This window comes from Lagopus leucura, unplaced genomic scaffold, assembly GCF_019238085.1.
Source record: "Lagopus leucura isolate 7727_CA_CO unplaced genomic scaffold, USGS_WTPT01 Super-Scaffold_100122, whole genome shotgun sequence".
NCBI classification, from domain to species: Eukaryota; Metazoa; Chordata; class Aves; order Galliformes; family Phasianidae; genus Lagopus; species Lagopus leucura.
In genome coordinates, this window is record NW_024962327.1 from 3,461 (window position 1) to 25,469 (window position 22,009).

A 22,009-nucleotide genomic window follows, 5' to 3' on the forward strand; every position below is an offset into this window, starting at 1 on the left:
AGAATCATAGAATCATAGGTTCTGGAATCACATCCATCTGGAATCATGGATTCTAGAATCATATGCACAGGATACCCAAAGAACTTTGCCTCTTCCACAGGTGCAGAGGGTTCAAAGCATGCTTCCTTCCAGTGATGAAATCAGAATGAAGCAGGTCCAGCAGCAGCTCCAGCTGCCCCATTCCTGACTGTTTGCCATCCCAGTTTCAACATTTCAGTCTCACCCATCTCTCTCTCCATTTAGAAGCCTTTGAGCCCATCCTTCATTCTATCAGCAGCCTCAATACAAAACCTCATCTAAAGCTTTCCAGAAAACCCAGATGTATTTTGCTCACCTGATCGCCCCCATCCACGGCTGCCAACACGTGCAGCTCCTCTCTCAGCTCAGCGGGGGAAGTCTCACTTTGCAAGAGCCATTGGTTCCTTACAAACAGGCCGTGCTACTCCCTATCAGCAACCTTTCCCTTCATTAACTGCAGACATCCCCATCGTGCAAAGGATTCCTACAGTTCCCTCTGCAGCCCTTCTGGTGAAGGGCATCACGTTGGCACCCTCAGGCACTCTGTGCACCAGCAACCAGAGCTGCCTTCAGCCTTGCAAGAGGGAGGCAGCAGAGCTGGGATGTCACCACTCATGTCCTGGGCTCCACCATTTCCATGCTGGCTCGAAGCTCTTGGGCAGCTCAGAACCCGGCCTCAGCTTAACGACAGCGAGATCACTCACTCCAACTCTTAATTATCCTCGCTTACAAAAAACAGAGGCCCACGACACTGCAATCTCTTGTTTGAACATTCTGAATTCACCTTACAGCCAACGCCTTTTGCGGCTGCCGTCAGATTCATAAACCTTCCATCACTCAAAACCATCTCTCGGCAGCGATACCCGCAGGCCACGTCCCAATCAGTGCTCAGATTCCTGCTGGAGGTCTCGGATGCCTCGAGCAGCTCTCGCATGAGAGCTTCCCACGAGACTCAGGATTCCTCTTGAACACGCAGGCAGTGCATGGGCACACGAAGCCGTGATGCTCAGCTGGAGCCGCTCCCTTGCAACGCACACTTGGGCTCTGCAGTGCTGGATCACACCCAGGGCTGCTGCTGGGTTTTCCTCTGAGTGCTGTGAACGATGACGGCTCTGTTTCTGGATGGTGCAGCCAGCAGAGCCCTCCTCTCAGCTGCCAGCTGCCAGCCCTGAGCTCTGTGCCACCACCTCTCTGCCAGCTGCACCAACGTAACTTTCCTCCCTGCCCATCCAAAGGAAACCCAACGAGCCAGGAGGCTGAGTGCCACCAGAGCCAACACAGAGCTTTCCTTTTCATTCAGAACCCCAGAGCCACCCTCACTCTCGGCACAGGACTCAAGTAATCCTCCTGGGTGTAAAAACTGCTTGTGGCCCACTTGGCTGCTCAAAGACAGAAGCATGGGCTCCCTGTTCCCACTGGTTCTGCAAATCAAATCCTGATGGTGACCGGACTCAGCACTGCCCACAGCTCCTTCCATCGAGTGCATCATCCACGAGGAAAGCTTCTTCCTATCTTCACATCGACAGCAGTGACAGCAGTACAGAGTCCAAAAACGACACTCATACCTTGCCTTGGATTTTGATAAGAACTGAATACAAAGGTGGACTGCCTAACAGAGACGAGGCTCTGAAAATCAACACAGATGGAATTTGGGGAAGCCAACAGAGTTGCTTGCATTCAGACAGGAGATCTGCCGAGAGAACAGGGCTCTGCACATCTGCACATCCCACCGCTGCCCCAGCCTGGCCATGTGTCCCCACATGGACACGAAACAGGGCACGTGTCCATTGGTTTGGCTGGAGCAAGGAGCTGGAAGTGAGCAAAGGAAAGAGGCAGGGAGGGAATGGGGGGCAGATCTCTGCAGCGCTGTGATCTGGACCACGGCAGCATTGATGGGACCCTCATTTTGTACACTGTCATTTTATGTCCTCTGAAGCACTAACTCACCTGCTTGGTTCCTTGCTAACATCCACGTGAAACACCAGCTTCCTGCCACACTGGCTTTTATACAAGGATCACGTCTGCTCAAAGATTATATTGCAACCATTTTTCCTCCACTTTTCCTCATTTCAAAATCTCGGGTCTATTTTAACTGACACGGAGCCAGAAGCAATGAAAAACCTGGGGAGGTTCAGGCTGGAAGATATTTCAACAGGAAGATTAAAACCAGCTAAAAGAATGCATTGCTGCAAGCCAACCAGCTCAGGAAGGCCACCGGCAAGACTTTGCCCACCATAAAGTAGTAGCCCCACTAACAGGGAACAAATCTGCTTTACAACAGCTGAGATTGCTGCCCAGTGTCAGCCATGCCCATCTCCAGGCAATACAAGCAATTCCATGCCAAGCCATACAGCATGGTTGTGTTTGGGGTGCACACACCATAAGCAGGGAGCGAGGAAAGGATGTCATAAACACCACACATGGAGAGAGCGATGATAATCCATTAATTGCTTCAGCCCAAGGTCACTCCATTGGCACACACCAAAGAGCTCTGGGGGGGGGGTCCCAAATGCCTTTGGCACCGTGACAGGGAGACTTGGGCACATGAGTTATGGGCGCATTAAACATTAAAAAGAGCATGGCCAGCAGGTCAAGGGAGGTGATCCTGCCCCTCTGCTCTGCCCTGCTGAGGCCTCATCTGGAGCACTGCGTCCAGTTCTGGGCTCCCCAGCACAAAACAGACAGGGAGCTCTTGGGAAGAGTCCAGCGGAGGCCACCAAGATGGGGAGGGGCCTGGAGCATCTCTGCTATGGGGAAAGGCTGAGGGAACTGGGTCTGTTCAGCCTGGAGAAAAGAAGAGCGAGAGGGGACCTGATCCAGGTCAGTATCTGAGGTGTGGGGGGCAGCATGGCAAGGCCGGACTCTTTTCAGTGGTGAGTGGAGACAGGACAAGGGGAAACGGCTGGAAACTGGAGCATAGGAAGTTCTGCACCAATGTGCGAAGGAACGGCTGTGCAGTGAGGTGAGGAGTACTGGAACAGGCTGCCCAGGGAGGTGGGGGAGTCTCTGGGTCCCAATGGGTCTCAATGTGTCTCTATGGCTCTCAAGGTGTCTTTATGGGTCCCAATGGGTCTCAAGGTATCTCTATGGGTCCCAATGTGTCTCTATGGGTCCCAATGTGTCTCAATGTGTCTCTATGGCTCTCAAGGTGTCTCTATGGGTCCCAACGTGTCTCTATGGGTCCCAACATGTCTCTATGGGTCCCAACGTGTCTCTATGGGTCCCGACATGTCTCTATGGGTCCCACTGTTCACTGGAGCAGGCTGCCCAGGGAGGTGGTGGAGTCTCCTTCTCTGGAGATGTTCCAGACCTGCCTGGATGCCGACCTGTGCGACCTGCTGTAGGGAACTGCTTTGGCAAGGGGTTGGACTCCATGAGCTCTGGAGCTCCCTTCCAACCCCTACAGTTCTGTGATTCTGTGAAACCAGGACGTAAAATCCTTTAAATATCAGACATTTGGGGCAGAAGCCCAGCCTCATAGCTGGGGCACTTCGGCACCGCACACGGGCGCATGGCCACGATGAGCCACACACTGGGACATCAGCCTGGGTGAAGTGGGTAAAAACCAGGAGTATGAACGGCCCTTCTGGACCCTGCGTGCGTTTCAAAGTTGGCTGCCCTCAGGTAAAATCAAAAGCTGTCCCAGATCCCAAACCCCCTCCAGCTGGGGCCATGAGCACAGCTCCCTCCTCTCCTGACCTCACGTCCACGGCGTGCAGGGTGCAGGCCTTGGGCAGCGCTGCTTTAGGCTCAGCACCAGCAGTGCTGCTCCACCTGCTCCTTCATCAGCCCAAAGCACACGGAGCTGCTCGGTGGTGGAGCAGTGCTGCCGTGAGAAAGGCACGAGGATCACAGTGGGGAGGGCATGGCTCAGATCGCACCACCAGTCCTATGGATTCCCCAAACCAATGTGATGTTAAGTCCGGTCCTCTTTGTTCAGCTCTGCTTCTGCAGAAATTATTTCCTTCTTTCCAACATCCGTGTACAAAGAGATCACCTCCGGTCTGTGCTTCTATGCAGCATTTCTCTGCTGTCAGCCTGCACAGCTCTGTTCGAGCTGCCTGCGCAGACAAGAGTGCCACTGATCGACAGAAGCACCGGGAAATCTCCTCTGCTATTTGCTATTCTGGCCCTGACATTGCCAAACCTCCTGTTTGGTTTCTGGCAGGATCTGCACCACAGGCACAGCCTCGGCACTGGCTGCAGCATCCAGGTGCTGCCCTGAGCCAACAGCAGAGCTCCAGAGCAGCACGAAGGGCTTAGGACTGAGGTCATGGAGATGGCAGTAAGGATGGCAGCAGGGGTTAGGGCGCAGAGATGGGCTGCATGAGGCTGAGCAGGAGGGCATGAATGGTGTCAGGGCCAAGGGACACTGCCTACAGCAGGGACTGCACGGCTCTCAGAGATGGGAGCAAAGCGCAGCGGTTCCACCAGCTCCTGCAATGCAATGACCCCCAGGAAGCACTCAGAGATCACACGTTGATGATGTCGTGGCAAACGATCGTGCAAAAGTCTTTGGGAAAAGCAGCGAGACGCTCAAGCCCACGGAAACGGCCACGAGCTGTGAGATGTGATGCATTGCCATCCAGAGTACGGCGCTGGAGCCAGCCCAGCATGCGCCAGGGCAGCTCACCAGAGCAGAGAACCGTGCGAGCCGCCCTGCCTGCTGCAACAGCAGTTCCACACCTGGCAGGAGCCCACTTGGGACAGCACCAACCACCTGCTCCAACCATTTTGCATTTCTGTCTGCTTTCCAGGAGAGGACGGTGGGCTGCAGAGCTGCGTGGAGCTCATTGGCATTCAGGCCATGCCTGAGCTTCCAGCCCGCTGCTCAGAGCCATACGGCCGCTCAGACCCCGCCAGGAGAGCGCATCCATGCCATCACTGGACCTGGGTCTTCCAAGGACACCCCATCCCCAAAGCCACGTGGGCACAGAGGCAGGGACAACCCCAGCACGCTGCAGGCACGAGGAGAGCAGTGAGGCTGCATTGTGGGGCAGTCCATGCAGTCGTCCTTGTGGCAGAAGGATCAAAAAAAACATCCACTACTGAGCTCAGCCCTGCCGAAAAGGCCCTGGGGGTGCTGGTGGGGGGCAGCAGCACGAAGCAGCGCTGTGCCCTCAAAGCACAGAGAGCCAACTGCAACCTGGGGGCATCCAGAACAGCACAGCCAGCAGGAGGGGATCTGCACCTCTGCTCTGTGCTGGGACACCTCGCCTGGAGCACTGCGTCCAGATGGGGAGCGCTCAGCACAGGAGGGACACGGAGGCGTTGGAATGAGTCCAGAGGAGAGCCACAAAGAGGATCTGAGGGATAGACATGGGGAGATGGTTTCCAACTAACAGGGAGGCTGAGGCTGGATGTAAGGAGCACCACTGAGGGCGGTGAGGCACTGCACAGGTTGCACAGAGAGGCGGTGCTGCCCACCCCTGCAGACACCCATGCACAGGGGATGGGGTTCTGAGCACTGATGGAGCTGTGGGGGTCCCTCCTCACTGCAGGGAGTGGGACCAGATGGCCTTTGGAGGGCCCTTCCAACCCATCCATGGTCAGGTAAGTGTGCCAACAGCAAGGCCAGGATGAGGAGCCCTTATGAGCCCTGCAGATGAAGGCAGACACCCCTTAAAAGGTGAAAAGAGGAAAGAAAGCCAGCTCCAAGTGGAAATATTCTGTGCATGAAGTGCTCAGCTGGGAGCAGCACCGCAGGGAAAGACAGAGTGGGGCCATGGGAAGGATGCTGGTGGCCCCAGGACAGCCGTGGGGTCACTGACAGAGCCACCTGCACTCAGACTCTGCCTGTGAGCATTAGCCAGCCCTGAGACAACATCCTCAGCTGCCAGCTGATGGTTGACCCATTGCAGAGCACAGGAAGCTCACCGAGACAAGCAGCAATCGCAATAAAGCACACATTGTGAGAAATGAAGCCATGGACGCTGCGTGGCCCAACAGGATGCAAAGGAAGGCTTCTTTCCCTCTGGCACCCTTCAGTGTCACCTCCCTTTCTGTGACACGTCCCAACACACTGCCCACGGTCCCCCAAATCCCACGGCCCCCTCCTCACATGGGGGCTGCATGCAGTGGCTGGGGAGCAGCCCTCCACCCAGCACTGGCACAGCACAGCCACGGGGGCACTATTTTCTCTCCCACTTTGTACATGCTGCTGTTTTGTTCTGTATTCTAACGAGTGATGCCTCATGAAAGAGCAGAATTCTTCATGGTGGAGCTGACAAGGAGGCCGGTGGGACTGCAGTTAATTTACAATCCCATACAACATTTAGGCCGTTTGAATTCCTTCCCTGCAGTACGCATCACCCCTATTTATCAACAAACTCCATCAGACTTCCAAGCCTTGCAGTTTCCCTCATATAAAATAAGCAGGCTGGGGATCAGCAACGCAGAGAAGCGGTGATGTTTAGTGAGCCTTGCTGACATCAGCTGTCACACCACTAATGCTGCTCAGGGCAATGTGGTTTCTCTTCTCAAACCCTTTGTTTTCCTGCCAGTTTAGGGTCGAGAGGTCAGGAAATGAATTCCCTTTTGGGACACGTTCCATCCTGCTCAGTGCACCGGACCCTCACCAAAGGGCAGCAGAACCCACGCGGTCTCCATATGGACGACAGCTTCACCTTGCTCCAGGTGCTCACATTGCCTTCCCTCAATTCAGATTCCCATTCCCAGGGCTCTCTTTGATCCCAGATACTTTCCTGGACCTACTGTAGGCAGCTTTTGCCCCTGGGAGCAGCTCCTCTCCCAGAGGTTTGGCCTCGTGCAGCTCTGGTGGGATTGCCCCAGCACTTCCCATATTGCCCAGAAGGATGTGATGCCTTCAGATTCCTCAGGCCTTTCTGATGAATTTCCGTCATCTTTTTGAGATTCCCCTTCAGAAGTTGGCACGGTGAGTGCTGTCAGTCTCTCTCCTACCTCGAGATGCGGAGCTGAGTAAAGCTGTTGCCATTCACTGTCCCACACTTTCAGAGACGTGCCTATTTCAGGGATCTCCACACACAGAGCCACACGTGGCTCCTCCTGCTCTGGGGGCAGCTCTGAGCTCAGAAGGTCACCGACAGAATCATGGAATCAGGTTGGAAAAGACCACTGAGGCCATCGAGTCCAACCCCAACCTATCCCTACCATGTTCACCAACCTCGTCCCCAGGTGCCAAAGGGCACAAACCAACCCCAGCCCTCACAGAACCACAGCATGGTTGTGCTGAAGGGACCCCCAGCCCCACTCCTGCAGTGAGCTGGGTGCCCCCCTCAGCTCAGGCTGCCCAGGGCCCCTGAAGAAGCCATTACTGAGACAAACAACACCCAGCATGGAGGCAATCTCACCTGAATGTCACTCAGATTCTCTTTGGATTTATCAGAACGGCAAAGGCGATCGCCCGGCTCCTTTGGATGCGCTGCAATCAAGGGCAGCAGTGCCTTCCAGCACCTTCCAGGTGTTGCACATCAGAGCAGAGCTCTGCCCCAAGCTGCTGCCCCTGGTGGATTCCTCTCCTCACTGTGTGCTGGGGGCAGCTGGAGGGGGATCTCAGGGGGATACGAGGCCCTTCTGGCTCCTTCACCAACGAGTTGGGAGCTTGCTTTTCTCCCTAATGGAAGGTTCAACACAGTGACCTCTCAATGCTCCTTCCAACCCTCATTATTCTGCAGTTCCTCTGCAAGCATCCCCTGTTTCCTGCACAAGATGCCTACTTGGACAGTTGGGGACCAGCGCTCCTCCTCACCACACTTCTCCAAAGGAGCACTGACCAAATTATCCTTTAGAATCGTAGGATCATAGCATCACCAAGTTCAGAAAAGACCTCTAGGATCCCCCAGTCCAACCATCCACCTATCACCTGTATTTCTCACTCCACCACATCCCTCAGTTCAACACCTAAACGTTCCTGGAACACCCCCCCAAGGGATGGTGACCTCCTTGGGCAGCCCATTCCAGCACCCAACCACTCCTTTGGAGAAGAAACTTTTCCTAATGTCCAGCCTGAAACTCCCCTCCCACCCCCCAAACAAGGCGTTACCTCAGACCATGGCACCACACCAGGAGCAACAGATGCTCCAACTCTGCTCTTCATTCGTCCTACCCCAAAATAAAACCCCATATCTAACGTGTGGGGCACAGCCCCCTACTGCAGCACCGCTGCGCCACAAACAGTGCGCCCAGGGCAGAGCCTTCACACCACGGAGCTCCGTGCTCCCAGCACCCCTAGGAAATGATTCTGCTGTGAGAAGGAGTCCAAAGCTGCAGCTGAGATGAAGAATGGACTCAGATTAACAGCTGGCACTGGGCTGAGAAGCAAAGCGCAGGAGAGAATGAAACAACCTCTGGCCGTTTCTCTTCAAATCCCCAAACGCGCGCAGAACGAATCAAGTGGCTCAGAGCCTTTCAGAAGCTGTGAAGGTAAAACAAATTGGCTGAGGCACTTAATAAATAAATAAACAAAGCGGCGAGATAGCACTCAGGGCAAAGATCTCATTCACAGTGCTGAGGGGGAAATTGGCCTGGGAATAATGCATCGGTCCGCACAGCTAAACGCAATAATGTGAGAGGAGAGGTCGGGACAAGGCTTCTATTTTATTAAACCCCCCCGAGGAGAGGTCACGATTATTAGAAATCAGATCCCTGGGATGCAGTTGATGCAATAAGTGCCGTTTGAGCAATTTCAGAAGAAGGATGTTTGCTCGGGGTGGCGAAGGGCCAGCAGTGTGAGGGGTGCTGCCAGCGAAGCTCTCCGGGTTTCTGTGCACGGAGGAGCGGTGCTCGGTGTGCTCTCTGCCTGCAGCAGCCATGGGCATAGCAGCAATTTGCATTGCCTGCTGCAGAGATGCTCGTGGCCAGGAGCAGAGCAGGCTCTTTGGAGCACGGGCAGCGCAATCCCTGCTTCCCTCAGCGTGTGTCCTGCTCTGAGCACCACCAGCTGGGCTTGGCACACAGCTCTCCTGTGCTGCACCATCCAGAGCTGCCTTAGAGGATGCAGAGTAATGAGAGGTGGCACTGAGCTGAGATGTGCTACCAGGAGTGGGGTCTGGAATGCCCAGCCAGCTCCTGGACTGTGCCTGCGACCACTTGTTAGACACAAGGTGCAGAAAACAGACACAGGACACTGTGTGCTCCGATTCCAAGAGGCTGAGAACATGAAGGCAAAGTTGGAGGGGATGGCCACAAAACGGGAAGCGTTCACCCGAGGGAGGGAAGGATGAAGGGAAGGTGGGGAGGAGGGAAGGTGGATGGGATGGGAGGGAAGGAAGGCGGGAGAGAGGGAGGAGAGGAAGGAGGGAAGGCAGATGGAAAAGCAGGAGGAAGGAAAGGCAGAAGGGAGGGAAGGCAGGAGGGAAAGGAGGAGAGAGGAAAGGCAGAAGGGAAGGAAGGCAGGAGGGAAAGGAGGAGGGAGGAAAGGCAGAAGGGAGGGAAGGCAGGAGGGAAAGGAGGAGGGAGGAGGGAAGGAAGGTAGGAGGGAAAGGAGGGAGGCAGGAGGAAGAAAGGCAGGAGGGAAGGAAGGAAGGCAGGAAGGGAAGATGGGAGACAGGGAAGAAAGGCTGGAGGGAGGGCAGGCTGGAGGGGAGGCTTCAAACACTACAGAAACTGAAAAACAGCAGCGATTGCTGTGGGCAAAACACACATACACACACCAGATAGAAAAATCCAGAAGGCACAATCACAAGAAGTGCCACTGCAGCGAGAAGCAAGGCAAACAAAAAAGCATTCTGCAAATTCACTGACAGCAAGAAAAGATCCCAAATAGCTGGAAATGGTTGGAGCTCTTTTGGGTAACTGCAGAGAGAGAAAGCTTCCAATGGATGAAACTAAGGAGACCAACTTAATGTCTGCTCATCACTGAATCAGCCTTTAATACAAAGATCAGTGTGAGATGGAATGCACCTCTGCAGGGGCTGAGAGGAAACAGCTCACCTGGAAACCAGCAATGGGAACTAATTAATGTCGGGGTGAGCCTGACTGCACATCTAAGTGAGAAGTTTAAGGGTGGATTGAAGCAATCTAAGAACACTTAAGCTCATCTTTGAAGGATCACGCGATACAGAATGTGTTCCAAAAGCATGGGAAAGCCTGGGAAAGCACAGGGTTTGGGTTTAAGCAGACCCTGGTAAGCTGAAGGTGCTCCATCTGTGCAGGAGACATCAACCGCAGCACGATCCAGATAGGGAAACACTTGTTATGGAGTGGGATTTGAGGGAGGAAAAAAAAGGTGGAGGCTCTCACACGCGGGATGTGAGTCACACATCAGACGTCTCACGGAACGCAGCATTAGCAGCTATCAAAACCACAGCCTGAAAAACACGCAGCGTCATCCGCTGCTGTGTTGTGCTGCACCTGCACCACGCTGCTGCCCGGAGCAGCTCTGGGACAGAGCTGTGGGTACAAACAGACACACGGGGCTTTGCAGACCCTCAGAGCTCCGGGAATTGGGGGAGGATCGCAGCCGTCTGCACCGCCAACACTTCTCCAGGGCAGCCCCCAGCCGTGGGCTCAGGGCACAGCACAGCACCACTGGGGATGCTCAGAGAGAGGCTGCCCCAAACCCTACGGGGTGCATCAACCCCCAGCTCTGCCCCATGCCCACGCACACAGCATCGCCCCTGGAAGACGTGAAACGCTGCAGCTAAACCACTCTTCCCTTAAATTATGTCTGCCAGCCCGAATATATTTGCAAAACAATCAGAATTTTGCTGGCAGTTTCCTCCCTCAGAAAAAAGGATTTGGGGACACGTGCTGCAGCAGTGGATTTTTCTTTGTATTTAATTCTGATCAAAATCTGACCCGGCACCAATTTTCCTGCAAGATTTTGGGGGGAGATGTGAGAGGACTCCAGGTGTTCATGGTGTGCTTTCACTTATCAGTGTTTTCCTCTTGGAAAAGAAAACATCACTGGGAACTGAGCACGGAGATGTGGTAAGTATCATAGAATCATAGAATTGCTCAGGTTGGAAAAGACCTTAAAGATCATCGAGTCCAACCACAACCCAACCATCCCCAACTCTGACAGCCCTCCACTGAATCACAGCCCTGAGCATCACATCCAGATGGGTTTTAACCACATCCAGGGCTGGTGGCTCAACCACCTCCCTGGCAGCCCATCGCACTGCTTCGCAGCCCTTTCCGCGTTTCCTCAGATCCAACCTCAACCTCCCCTGGCACAACTCGAGGCCATTTCCCCTCGTCCTGTCACCAGCCAGAAGAGACCAACCTCACTCTGCTGCCATCACCTTTCAGATGCTGGCAGAGAGCAATCAGGTCTCCCCTCAGCCTCCTTTTCCCCACACCCAACAGCCCCATTCCTTCAGTCTCTCCTTGCAGGCCACGCTCTCCAAGCCCTTCCCCATCCTTGCTGCCCTTCCCTGCCCCGCTGCAGCCCCTCCACGTCCCTTCTGCACCGAGGTGCCCAACGCTGAACCCAGCACTCGAGGTGAGGCCTCCCCAGAGCTGAGCACAGGGCAGGACGACTTCCCTGCTCCTGCCACCACTCCTGATCCCAGGCAGGACGCCGTTGGCTTCTTGGCCAGCTGCGCACACCGCTGGCTCACACTCAGCTGCTGCCCACCAGCACACCCAGCTCCCTTTCCATCAGGCAGCTTTCAGCCACTCCTCCCCAAGCCTGTAGGGGTTGTTGTGCCCAAAATGCAAGACCCCCCACTCGGCCCTATTGAAACTCACACAGCTAACCCTGGCCCATCCATCCGGTCTGTCCAGCTCCCTCTGCAGTGCCTTTCTCCCCTCTGGCAGATCGACGCTCCCTGCTGCCTCGCTGTTGCCTGCAGCCTTATTGAGGGTGCACTCGATGCCCTCATCAAGATCATTAATAAAGATGTTCGACAGGAACATCAGCCCAGTGCTGAGCCCTGGGGGACGCCTGGATTTGCCTGCATTGATCGCAGCTCTTTGTGCCCGGCCACTCGCCAACGTTTCACCCAGCAGCGCAGCCCCTCCAAACCACGGGCAGCCGGCTTCTCCATGAGTGTTGTTGGGGACAGAGCTGATGGTTGGGACCGGATGGTCCTGAAGGTCTTTTCCGACCCCGGTTATTCTGTCACAGTGTCAAAGGCCTTGCTGAAGTCCAGGTAGATCACATCAACAGCCTCACCTCCATCCACTAAGCAGCTCATCTCATAGAATGGAATCAGGTTTGTCAGACGGGATGAAGCCGCCCCTTGTCCTGGTGCTGGGCGCACCGAGCAGAGCCTGGCGCCCTCCTCCTGACCATCATCCACCCTTCAGCACTGCTTGGATTCCCCTCAGCCTTCTCTCCACCAAGTGCTCCCAGTCTTGAGCTTCAACTCATTGCTCTACATTCCTCCCATCACCAGGACGGCTTCATCCCACTGCCCCAGCCTCACTGCCTGCACACCACGCTCAGCACAGCACCTGCATTGTGCATGTTCCACTTGCCCCAAGCTCAGAACCTCAGAATGCTGCCATCCCTACAGAAACACACAAAAAAATGGAATAAAACATCTTAGATGCACATCATTAAATGCAGATGGCCAGGAAGGATCACATGCCCCAGCCCAGGCAGTAGGCAGAGGATGGGCAGAGCTGCTCTGTGTGTCCCCAGGGCTCCCAGCGGTTCCAGGAGGAGCTCCAGAAGCACTGATTACAAAAGCCCACAGTGTGACTTCCCTCACTCTGACCTCCTAATGCTTCTATAATCACACTGTGCCCTTGCATGGCAAGCTCCCGAGGCAGTGAATTCCAGAGCTCACTGCAGGGAAAAGCACCGTCTCATCCTGGTTTTGAATTTGCTTGCCATTAATTCCACTGCATGCTCTTTTTTTTCTTGGTGCCACGAAACAGTCAGAAGTTCCCTGTTTTCCCTCTCACAAGCCGTTCCATATTCCCAATATTTTTAACTTTTTTCCTCCCATCCGTGTCGTTTCTAAGGTAACAATCCCGCTCTCCTAAATCTCCCTTCAGAGCAGAGGATCTTTTCATTGCTATCAAACTCCTGGCGATGGTTTTCATGGTGTGCGTGGAGCTCAGTCTGTCCCCAGACACTCACAGGAGCCAGCACAGCTTCCGACCACATCACCAAGCTGTGCCCACGTCTTCCTCCACCAAACCTCCTGCAGTGATGTGGTACCACCACACTTTGTTCTGAAGCTTGCAGTGAGCAGAGCTCCCCAACGAGCTGCATAGGAAACAACCTGCAAACCTGCCCAGGTTAAACTGTTCATTAGGAATCCCACCCAGGACCCGCGTCGTTCAATTCTGTGGCTCCTCTCGTAGCTATTTTGCACTTATTCTCCTTATTTTTCATTCACTGACATGCTTCTGTCTCCCTGATCCCTTCAGATCACCTTGAAGACCCTCCAAGATGTATCTGCATGGTGTTTAATGTAAACAGCTGTCACCTGCAGATGGGCTCTTTGCTGCCCAAGCCTATTCCCTGCTTGCTCATCAGCAAGCACAAGGACAGCCCACAGCTGGCACCCACTCTTCGGCCTCCTGCTCTGCACACGCAGTGTTGGAGCTCCCCATTACCCCCCCCAGCACACATTACTTTACACCAGGCATGGCTGCAGTTCAACTCTCCGACAGAGGATTTCATGAAGCAAAGCCTGAACCCAGCCTTCACCAAGAGGCCTTCTCCTCAACTCCTGCCCTGCAGCAGCATTTTAGCAGGGAGGTCTCTGCCCTAAAAATCAGCACTCGGTGCCTCGGTTCCACCCAGAGGCAGAGCAGCAGCAGAGCTGGAGTTGGTGCTGCTCACGGTCACTGGGTGACAAGGGCGCAGCAGGACAACAAAAGTCACACGGATGGGCCACTGCCATCTCTGTAGCACAGTGAGTGTCGGTCCTGATCCACCAACAGGAGCGTGGCCGTGCCCACCAACAGCTCCCAGGCCCAAGTGGGTTCAAGAAAGCAACCACCTGTAGGTATGCAGGAGGCAGCGACAGCCAGAAGCCGGCTCGGACGCATACAGGGCCAGCTTTTCTGCAGTATTCCACCTCCAAGTATTAGTTTTCAAGATGCATTCATTGCCATGGCAACAACGAGCACAACATGGAATCGATGTGCTCGCCATTCTTTCGAGACGCAAAATTAGACTGAGGGATGGGGAGAAGATTGAAGCAGCCCCCCACTGCGCTCACGCCAAGCCCTGAGCATCCCCTCTCCATGCACTGCTGGTGCCAGCCCGTGTCTCACCACCGCTCCCATGGGTGCCAATGCGACACAGCCCAGTCCCACTGCGCCCACCCAGCTCTCACCTGGCCTTGCCGCGGCTGCTCCTCCGGAGTGTGGGCAGGTCGACCTCCTTCTCCTCCTGCACACGTTGCAGGGACGGCGAGCGGCTGTGGGCGCTGCGGGCGCTGCTGGAGCTGGCCAGGCTGCCATCCCCACCACCGACCCCCACCGCAGCCTCCTGCATCTGGGCCAGCAGCTGGGGGGGGAGGCTGCGCAGGGAGGGCACCGGAGAGTAAGACGCCCGGCTCTCTGCCTTCAGGTTGTTGTCGCTGGCCGAGCGTTGCAGAATTCGAGGGGAGGAGAGGCTGCCGGCACCGAGGATCCGTCTCCGCTTCGTGTAGCTGGGGGTTTCTCTGAAAGGCACTGCAAAAGAGGCAGGAAAGGGGCGTTAGGGATTGGGTGTGCAGGGCGAAGCCGGGCGGTGAGTGGTGCGGCGTTGGGATGGGAAGCTCGGGGAAGTGGTGGAGTCACTGCCCCCAGAGGTGCTCGGGAAAAGGAGTAGATATGGCACCTGGGGACACGGTCAATGGGCATGGTGGGGATGGGTTGGGGTTGGCTGGGGGATCTCAGGGGCCTTGTCCAGCTTTAATGATTCTGTGATTCGATGCCATGCTGGGGCAGCAAGATGGTAGCAGAGAAGGAGCGCGGAGATGGGATAGGAATTGTCATAGAATCATTGAATGGTTGGGTTGGAAGGGAACTCAAAGCCCCTTCCCCCCCACCCCTGCTGTGGGCTCGGTGCCCACCACCAGCTCAGAAACCATCCATGGCCTTGAGCACCTCCAGGGATGGGGCATCCACACTCTGGGCGGCAGTGCCAGGACCTCACCACCCAGGAGCGGAGGCACATCCTTATGGGAGCACAGGAGGAGCCAGAACAGACAAAGCTCCATCTGCTTCCAGCTCCCATCTCAGCATGGCACACGGTGCATGCTTCTCTCCCAGGGAACAGCCACGGGCTGGGAGCACAAGGAGTGGAAGAGTTGTATCAGGAGGGTTTAGAGGCAGCATCTAGGGAGGCACCAAAGAGTCCTCAGTGGGGCGAAAGCCATGGTGAGGGTCAGGGCCACCAGCGGGACCCCCTGCAGTCCACAGCCTGGCCCAGAGGTGGGTATATGCACATGGTCACCGGCAGTGATCCTGGCCACCAGTTACTCCTCAGTTCTGGGGGTAAGCCTGCCCTTCTTAACCCTTTTCCTAACCCTTGGCAGTGTCTGGAAGAAGCAGACTGCACAAAGCCACCTGGAGATGCCAAATCCCACCTCCGCCAGCAGCTCTGCAGAGGGAGGGTGACTGCAGATGGGATTTCACACAGCCACAGAGGGACGAGCGCTGCGCTGCAGCCGTGGCATGTGTGCACCGTGGAGCCCAAGTGATGCAGACCTCAGGTCAGGAAAGACACATTTTTCTCAATGAATCTGTTTTCATTCTGAAGCTCGGTGTGCTTCAAGTGAGGCATCCTTCAGCGGGGAACACATGGTCAACAACATGCAGCTCACTCCATCGAATCACAGAATATCCCAGATTGGAATACCCACAAGTATCACCAAATCCAACTTCTGCCCAGGGCAGTGAGGAGTCCCCCCTGGAGGTGCTCGAGAACCTTTGTGGATGCAGCATAGGGGCACATGGTTGGGGGGGATGGGTTGGGGTTGGGTTTGGGAATCTCAGAGCTCACACTCCGCTCCATCACTGAGTGCCTGAGTGCTCCCAGCACTGCTGTGCTCGGAATATTTTCCTGAGGAGCATTTTAGGTTCAAAGCACAACAATTTCAGGCTCCTGTAAACCTTCTTGCTGCCATGGCAACTCGATGTGTTTGTTCCCTGATGTTCCAGCCACGTGGAGGGAGGATTTCTGCCGGCAGTGCCTTGCCCTGCATCCAGGGCACCCAGAGGGCAAGGCGGACAAAAGGAGAACCCAGAAGCAACAAGAGATGGCTGATGGAAAGAGGAATGGTCCAGGCCGTGTAAAACGTGCTGTGGATTCAGGTGTGGGAGTCTGCAGGACTCCAACCTACGGTCACTGCCATCAACACAACACAAGGGAGTGAAGTTGAAGTTGGGGGCGAACGGCCGCTCTCCCAGTGGTGACATTCAACGTGCTGGGCTGACAGGGGCTGCCCTGGATCCGTGTGTCATCCTGACATGACAGACCACCAGGAGACATTTAATTCTGTACTACATCACTTTAATCAAATCAAAGAGGCAAATATGAAATGGGCGCATGTCACAGTAACTGACGGGTTTAAGAGTTATCAGAAACTGCAGAGAGTCGCAGGAAATGCAAGGAAGTTCCACGCTGCTCTCAAAGATCTGTTGTCAAACCAAAGCAACCTGTGTCCTTCAAGCATGGTTCTTGAAATAAAGGCACAGAGTTACTTTTACTAGAAGTGCTGAACGCTGACTGGGGATGAAAGGCACTGGCCTGAACATCTTTAATCACAGAATCATAGAATCACAGAATGGCCAGGGTTGGAAGGGACCTCGAGGATCATGAAGTTCCAACCCCTCCCACATGCAGGGCCACCAACCTCCACATTTCACAGCAGCCCAGGCTGCCCAGGGCCCCATCCAACCTGGCCTCCAACACCTCCAGGGATGGACGGGGCATCACAGCCTCTCTGGGCAGCTGTTCCAGCCCCTCACCGCTCTCCATAAAGACACCACAAAGCTGCAGCACCTCCACTACAAAGACAAGCTGAGGGAGCTGGGCTGTTCAGCATGGAGAAGAGAAGCTGGGGGTGAGCTGAGTGCAGCCTGCAGGACCTGAAGGGAGCCTACAGACAGGAGGGGAGTCAACTCCTGGAAAGGGGAGATGGCAGCAGGACGAGGGGAAACGGCTGGAAGCTGAGGGAGGGCAGCTGGAGGTTGGATGTCAGGGGGAAGTTGTGTGCTGTGAGAGCGGGGAGGGGCTGCAACAGCTGCCCAGAGAGGCTGTGATGCCCCGTCCATCCCTGGAGGTGTTGGAGGCCAGGTTGGATGGGGCCCTGGGCAGCCTGGGCTGCTGTGCAATGCGGAGGTTGGTGGCCCTGCGTGTGGCTGCAGGGCTGCAGCTTCGTGATCCTTGAGGTCGCTTCCAATCCGGGCCATTCTATGATCCTGTGAACGTGTGATCATAGAACATCTGCAATCAGGAGGGGCTCATAAGGAATACGATCTCCATAAAAAAAAAAACAACACCAAAAACAAAAATCCAAAAAGAAACCAACATTATTAGCATTCAAAATAAGAGGAGTTAAAAAAAGAAAAAAAAGCAAGCAATGACTCATCTTGCAAGGGAAGAAAGCAGCAACACCTGGCAGAGACCCTTCTGGGCTGTGTGAGGTCTCTGCTCCCGTTGGTCTCGGCAGAACCGAGGAGCGCTGAGCGCAGCCTGCGTGCAGGGAGAGGTGGAGCAGAGCTCATCATGAGCTGCTCACTGCAAGCACCAGCTGTTAGCAGTGGGACACAGACAGGGTGCTGGGGGGCTCACTGGCAAGAGGGAAGGCACTTTGATTTCTGCCACGGGGCAGTGAGAGTGCTTCAATGCGCGCTGCCCCATTAATCGCCCATTTCCACGCGCTGCGCAGGAGCGCCCATCACTCTGCGCATTCAGATTGCTTGCTCTCAGCACCAAAATCACACCCACCCCAAAAGCAAAGGGAAACACGGCCCCCATCTCAGCCTCACACCAGTGGGGCTGAAGAAAGCAGCTCAGGACCGCTCTGCTGCTCACAGACCCCCATACAGAGCGCCAAACACAGAAGTCCCTGAGGCACCGCGTGGCACAGCAGCAAACAAGAGGTTACAGGTCACATCACAGACTGCAAAGCTAAAGCTTCCTGAGCACTGAACTCCAGCAGCACGCTCTGACAACAGCAGCCCAGCTACAGTTCATTCTCCTGAAGGACACCTGCAGCATCTGAGAGATTTCGATGAGGCCCCAGCGCACAGTAACTGCACGCAAGGCAAGGCTGAGACAGCTCCCTCCATTGCCACAGTGCGATTTAGGGGTAAGGGAGTCAGGAGTCCAAAAACAGAGCAGAAAACAAAGATTTTCTATTACTGCCATGAGAGCAGAGGCTCTCTAATGATGTACATGTAGGCTGTGAAGCACCTTTGGCTCCCAGGTGCCTCCTGAACGCGGCAGCTGCAGGCTGGGACCCAGGCACATGTCCTGGCACAGAGGAAAGCACAGGGCTCAGCAAATCCCACAGCTCAGGCAGTGCTGGAGGACACCTCATCTGCTCCAGCCTCAGTGCTTCAATCTGCAGCCCAAACTGCTCTGGGGCTCATTTCGGGATCACTGTGCAGCTGCAGAGAAGTCAGTGATCCAGGGATGATGGCACCTGCTTAGCAAGCCTGGCTTTAACTGAGAATGCAGAGAAGCAGGCATGCAGGCTGCTGCAGGAGGAGGAGGGCAATCAGAGGAACACAGCTATCACTTGTACAAAAGATGCAGGGCTCTTCTCCAGAGGTTCATCAAACGTGTGTGCTTCCATCCACGCTGTGCCATGCAGGCACAGTGCAAGCTGCTCTCAGCAGAAATCAGACATGTTCGGAGGCACAAAACTACACTCAACTGTGCAACAAGATGGAGACAGAACCTGGTGCACACGGCAGAACTGCAGAATAGGACGTTGTATTTTGGCCAGGTGGCAGAAAGGACAGAAGAGGAACCCATATTGCATAGGGGGAAATCAGTGAAATGGACTCCAAAAGGAAACAGCAAACACTGGAGGCAGTCTGGTGTCGAAGGTTGCTATGGGTGCATCCATTTGCACAAGGAAGTCCATTAGAAAATCAGCACTTGGCAGAGACATTGCCACAAGAACAGGCAGCAGGAATCAGGGCCACTGCACGCACAGGGCAGTGCAGGACACAGATGTGTGTCCACCAAGGCTCCTTCCTGCACGGGAAGGCTATGATGCTCCAGGCTGCACACAATGGGTGTCCCATCACACTTGGGGACGTGCTCAGCGGGCACGGTGGGATGGGGTGGGAATCTCAGAGCTCTTTTGCAATCTCAGTGAGTCTACGAAGCTGTAACAGGGAGAGCTGCTTTGCCTTGGTTTGCCAGGGGAAGCCCTCACCAGGAGGCTCTGCCACGCCGCAATGCCTCGAAGCACGGACTGACACAGGGAGCCCAGAGCAGCTTCTCACTGCACCCAAACCACCTGAAATTGGTAATAACAACAAGGAAGAGCTGAGCCCAAGCTGCGGCCAGCAGGTGAAGGCATCCTGTCCAAGGAGGGCTTCCTCCCCCCAACCCCAGGGGGGAAGGGAGAGAAGTGAGAGCAATAAAGGCAAAACTTGTGCAGTTCGTACAATCAGCTTTGAAGATTCTTTTCTATACCTTCTCAAGAGTTTAATCAAAGTGTGTTTACTGTGGATCTTGCAGCAAAATGAATCACTCCAGTTACCATGACAGCGCCGCTCCAAGAAGTACAGCCGTGCTCCAGCCAGCCCGGCTAATCTGGCACTTCCATGTTTGCTTTTGCCCTGCACAAGGAGGAATGCAAAGCTTGGGGCTGGAAATGCCTCTCACTGCTCCACTGCCGTGAGGTGCAGCAGAGCTCCCCGAGGAGCCCTGGGACCCGCAGCGCTGTGCCGGCACCTGAGCAGCACCTGAGCAGCTCCAGGCAGCCCCGAGCTGCGGGTAATGAGCCAAGAGGCAATCAACACTGCGAGGTTATTTAGAGATTTACTGGCTTGGTGTTAAATATTCATGTAAAAGAGCAAAAGCACACCAAGTGCAAATGTCTCCGCAGTTCCAGGCTGAGAGGCTACATTTACATTTTAACAGTGGAAAATTACCAAGGCGAAGGAAGGAGGCACCCAGCACCTCCCTGCTGCTCCAGGAGACTCCCAGGTGTCGCTTCCAGGAAGGGGAGATGGAGGAAAGGGACACAAGGCCAGGGCTGAGCAGAGCTGCCTGCTCCAGAGGAGGGGGAACGGCTGTGTGTGAGGCTGGATGGTGATGGGACAAGGAGGAATGGCTTTAAAGTGAAACAGGGGTGTTTTAGGTTGGATATGAGGAGGAAGTTTTTCATGCAGAGGGCGGTGAGGCACTGGCACAGGTTGCCCAAGGAGGCTGTGGATGCCCCATCCCTGCAGGCATTGGAGGCCAGGCTGGATGTGGCTGTGGGCAGCCTGGGCTGCTGGTTGGCGACCTGCACACAGCAGGGGCTTGGAACCAGGTGAGCATTGTGGTCCTTTGCAATCCAGGCCATTCTATGGTTCTGTGATTGCATTCTATGATTTTCAGCACTGAGAAGCATTCCTCAGGCAGGAATCAGAGCCTTGTGATGCTCTGCTTTTTTCAATCAACAAAACTGAAAGCATCCTCCAACACTTCTCCAGCTGTCTCCATGTGGCTCTCGATGACCCGCGCTCACATTTGGTGCTCCATGGCTGGACACAGCCCCTCCTCTCTCCTCCTCCCACTCCACTTCTGCCAGCGCAGCTCTGCACAGTGGGAGCAGCCCTTACTCTGTATTTGTGTAACTGAAATTGAAGCTGCTAAAAATACACGTTAATTAAAGCTGCGAGTTTTCCCCCATGCTGTCCCCAAAGGTGCAGCCAATTCACCTGTGAGCAGCACAGGGGAGGAGGCTCTCAGCCTCACTGTCAAACTTCCTCCCTCCATTCCAAGGGCAGCAATCAAGGACGCTGGTTTGGCTCTGTACGTTCCAGCCAGCAGTCCAAAAGCTGCAGTTCAGTTCCAAGGAATTGCAGGAGCACTCACTGAACCGTTGGCCTCTATGCCCAATACTTCCTTCACTGGTTGCCCAAGGAGGCTGTGGATGCCCCATCCCTGCAGGCATTGGAGGCCAGGCTGGATGTGGCTCTGGGCAGCCTGGGCTGCTGGTTGATGACCTGCACACAGCAGGGGGTTGGAACTGATGCTCACCGTGGTCCTTTTCAACCCAGGCCATTCTATGATTCTATGATTCCTTCCAAAGTGCCAGAGGTACAGTTGTATAAATGCTTTTAATCTTTACCAATGTCCTACACACACACACACAGATATCGTTGGCAAAGAGTGCCATGGTGAGTGCAGAACACACACCCAGCCAACCCCAGTGAGAACAGAGGCTCAGTGCTCCCCCACATCACCACATCCCCCAGCAAGGAGAGGACATCAGAGCCCCACCATGAGGTGCAGCAGACGATGCTCCTCCTCTGTGAGGGGAATCCACCACCAGAGGTGCTGCTCCTCCCAGCGCTGTGCCCAACGATGAAGGCACACCCAGGTCACCAAGTTGGTTTTTAATGCCATTTCCAAACAGAACCACAGGATCACCAAGGTTGGAAAAGACCTACAAGAACATCCAGTCCAACCACCCACCTATCACCAATAGTTCTCACTAAACCATATCCCTCAACGCAACGTCCAAAAAACAAGCACTGACAGCCAACACAACTCAGCTCAATTTTCCTGGCCTGGAGAGACTTTCTGCAGAGTATCTGTGCTCTCAGGACCACGGCAGGACTTCTGCTGTGTGACATCTCCAGTTCAGAACACTGAATGTGATGTGCCAACAAGAGCACTGATCTCAGCTCTGCTTTACTGTAATTCATAGAACCTTTTGGGTTGGGTTGGGTTGGGTTGGGTTGGGTTGGGTTGGGTTGGGTTAGGTTGGGTTGGGTAGGGTTGGGTTGGGTTGGGTTAGGTTGGGGTGGGTTGGGTTAGGTTGGGTTGGGTTAGGTTGGGTTGGGTTGGGTTAGGTTGGGTTAGGTTGGGGTGGGTTGGGTTAGGCTGGGTTGGGTTGGGTTGGGTTAGGTTGGGTTGGGTTGGGTTAGGCTG

At 54.9% G+C, this 22,009-nt stretch overlaps 1 protein-coding gene across 1 annotated transcript in view; it reads right to left on the reverse strand.

The window, feature by feature from the left end:
- Window positions 1–14,243: 14,243 nt before the first annotated feature.
- LOC122189018 (SH3 and multiple ankyrin repeat domains protein 3-like) overlaps window positions 14,244–22,009 on the reverse strand; it is a gene marked incomplete at its 3' end in the record, with an annotated part of 82,253 nt that continues 74,487 nt past the window's right edge. The window contains exon 10 of the mRNA XM_042887788.1: window positions 14,244–14,583. Coding sequence (XP_042743722.1) covers window positions 14,244–14,583 — 340 coding nt within the window. The remainder of the gene's footprint in view (window positions 14,584–22,009) is intronic.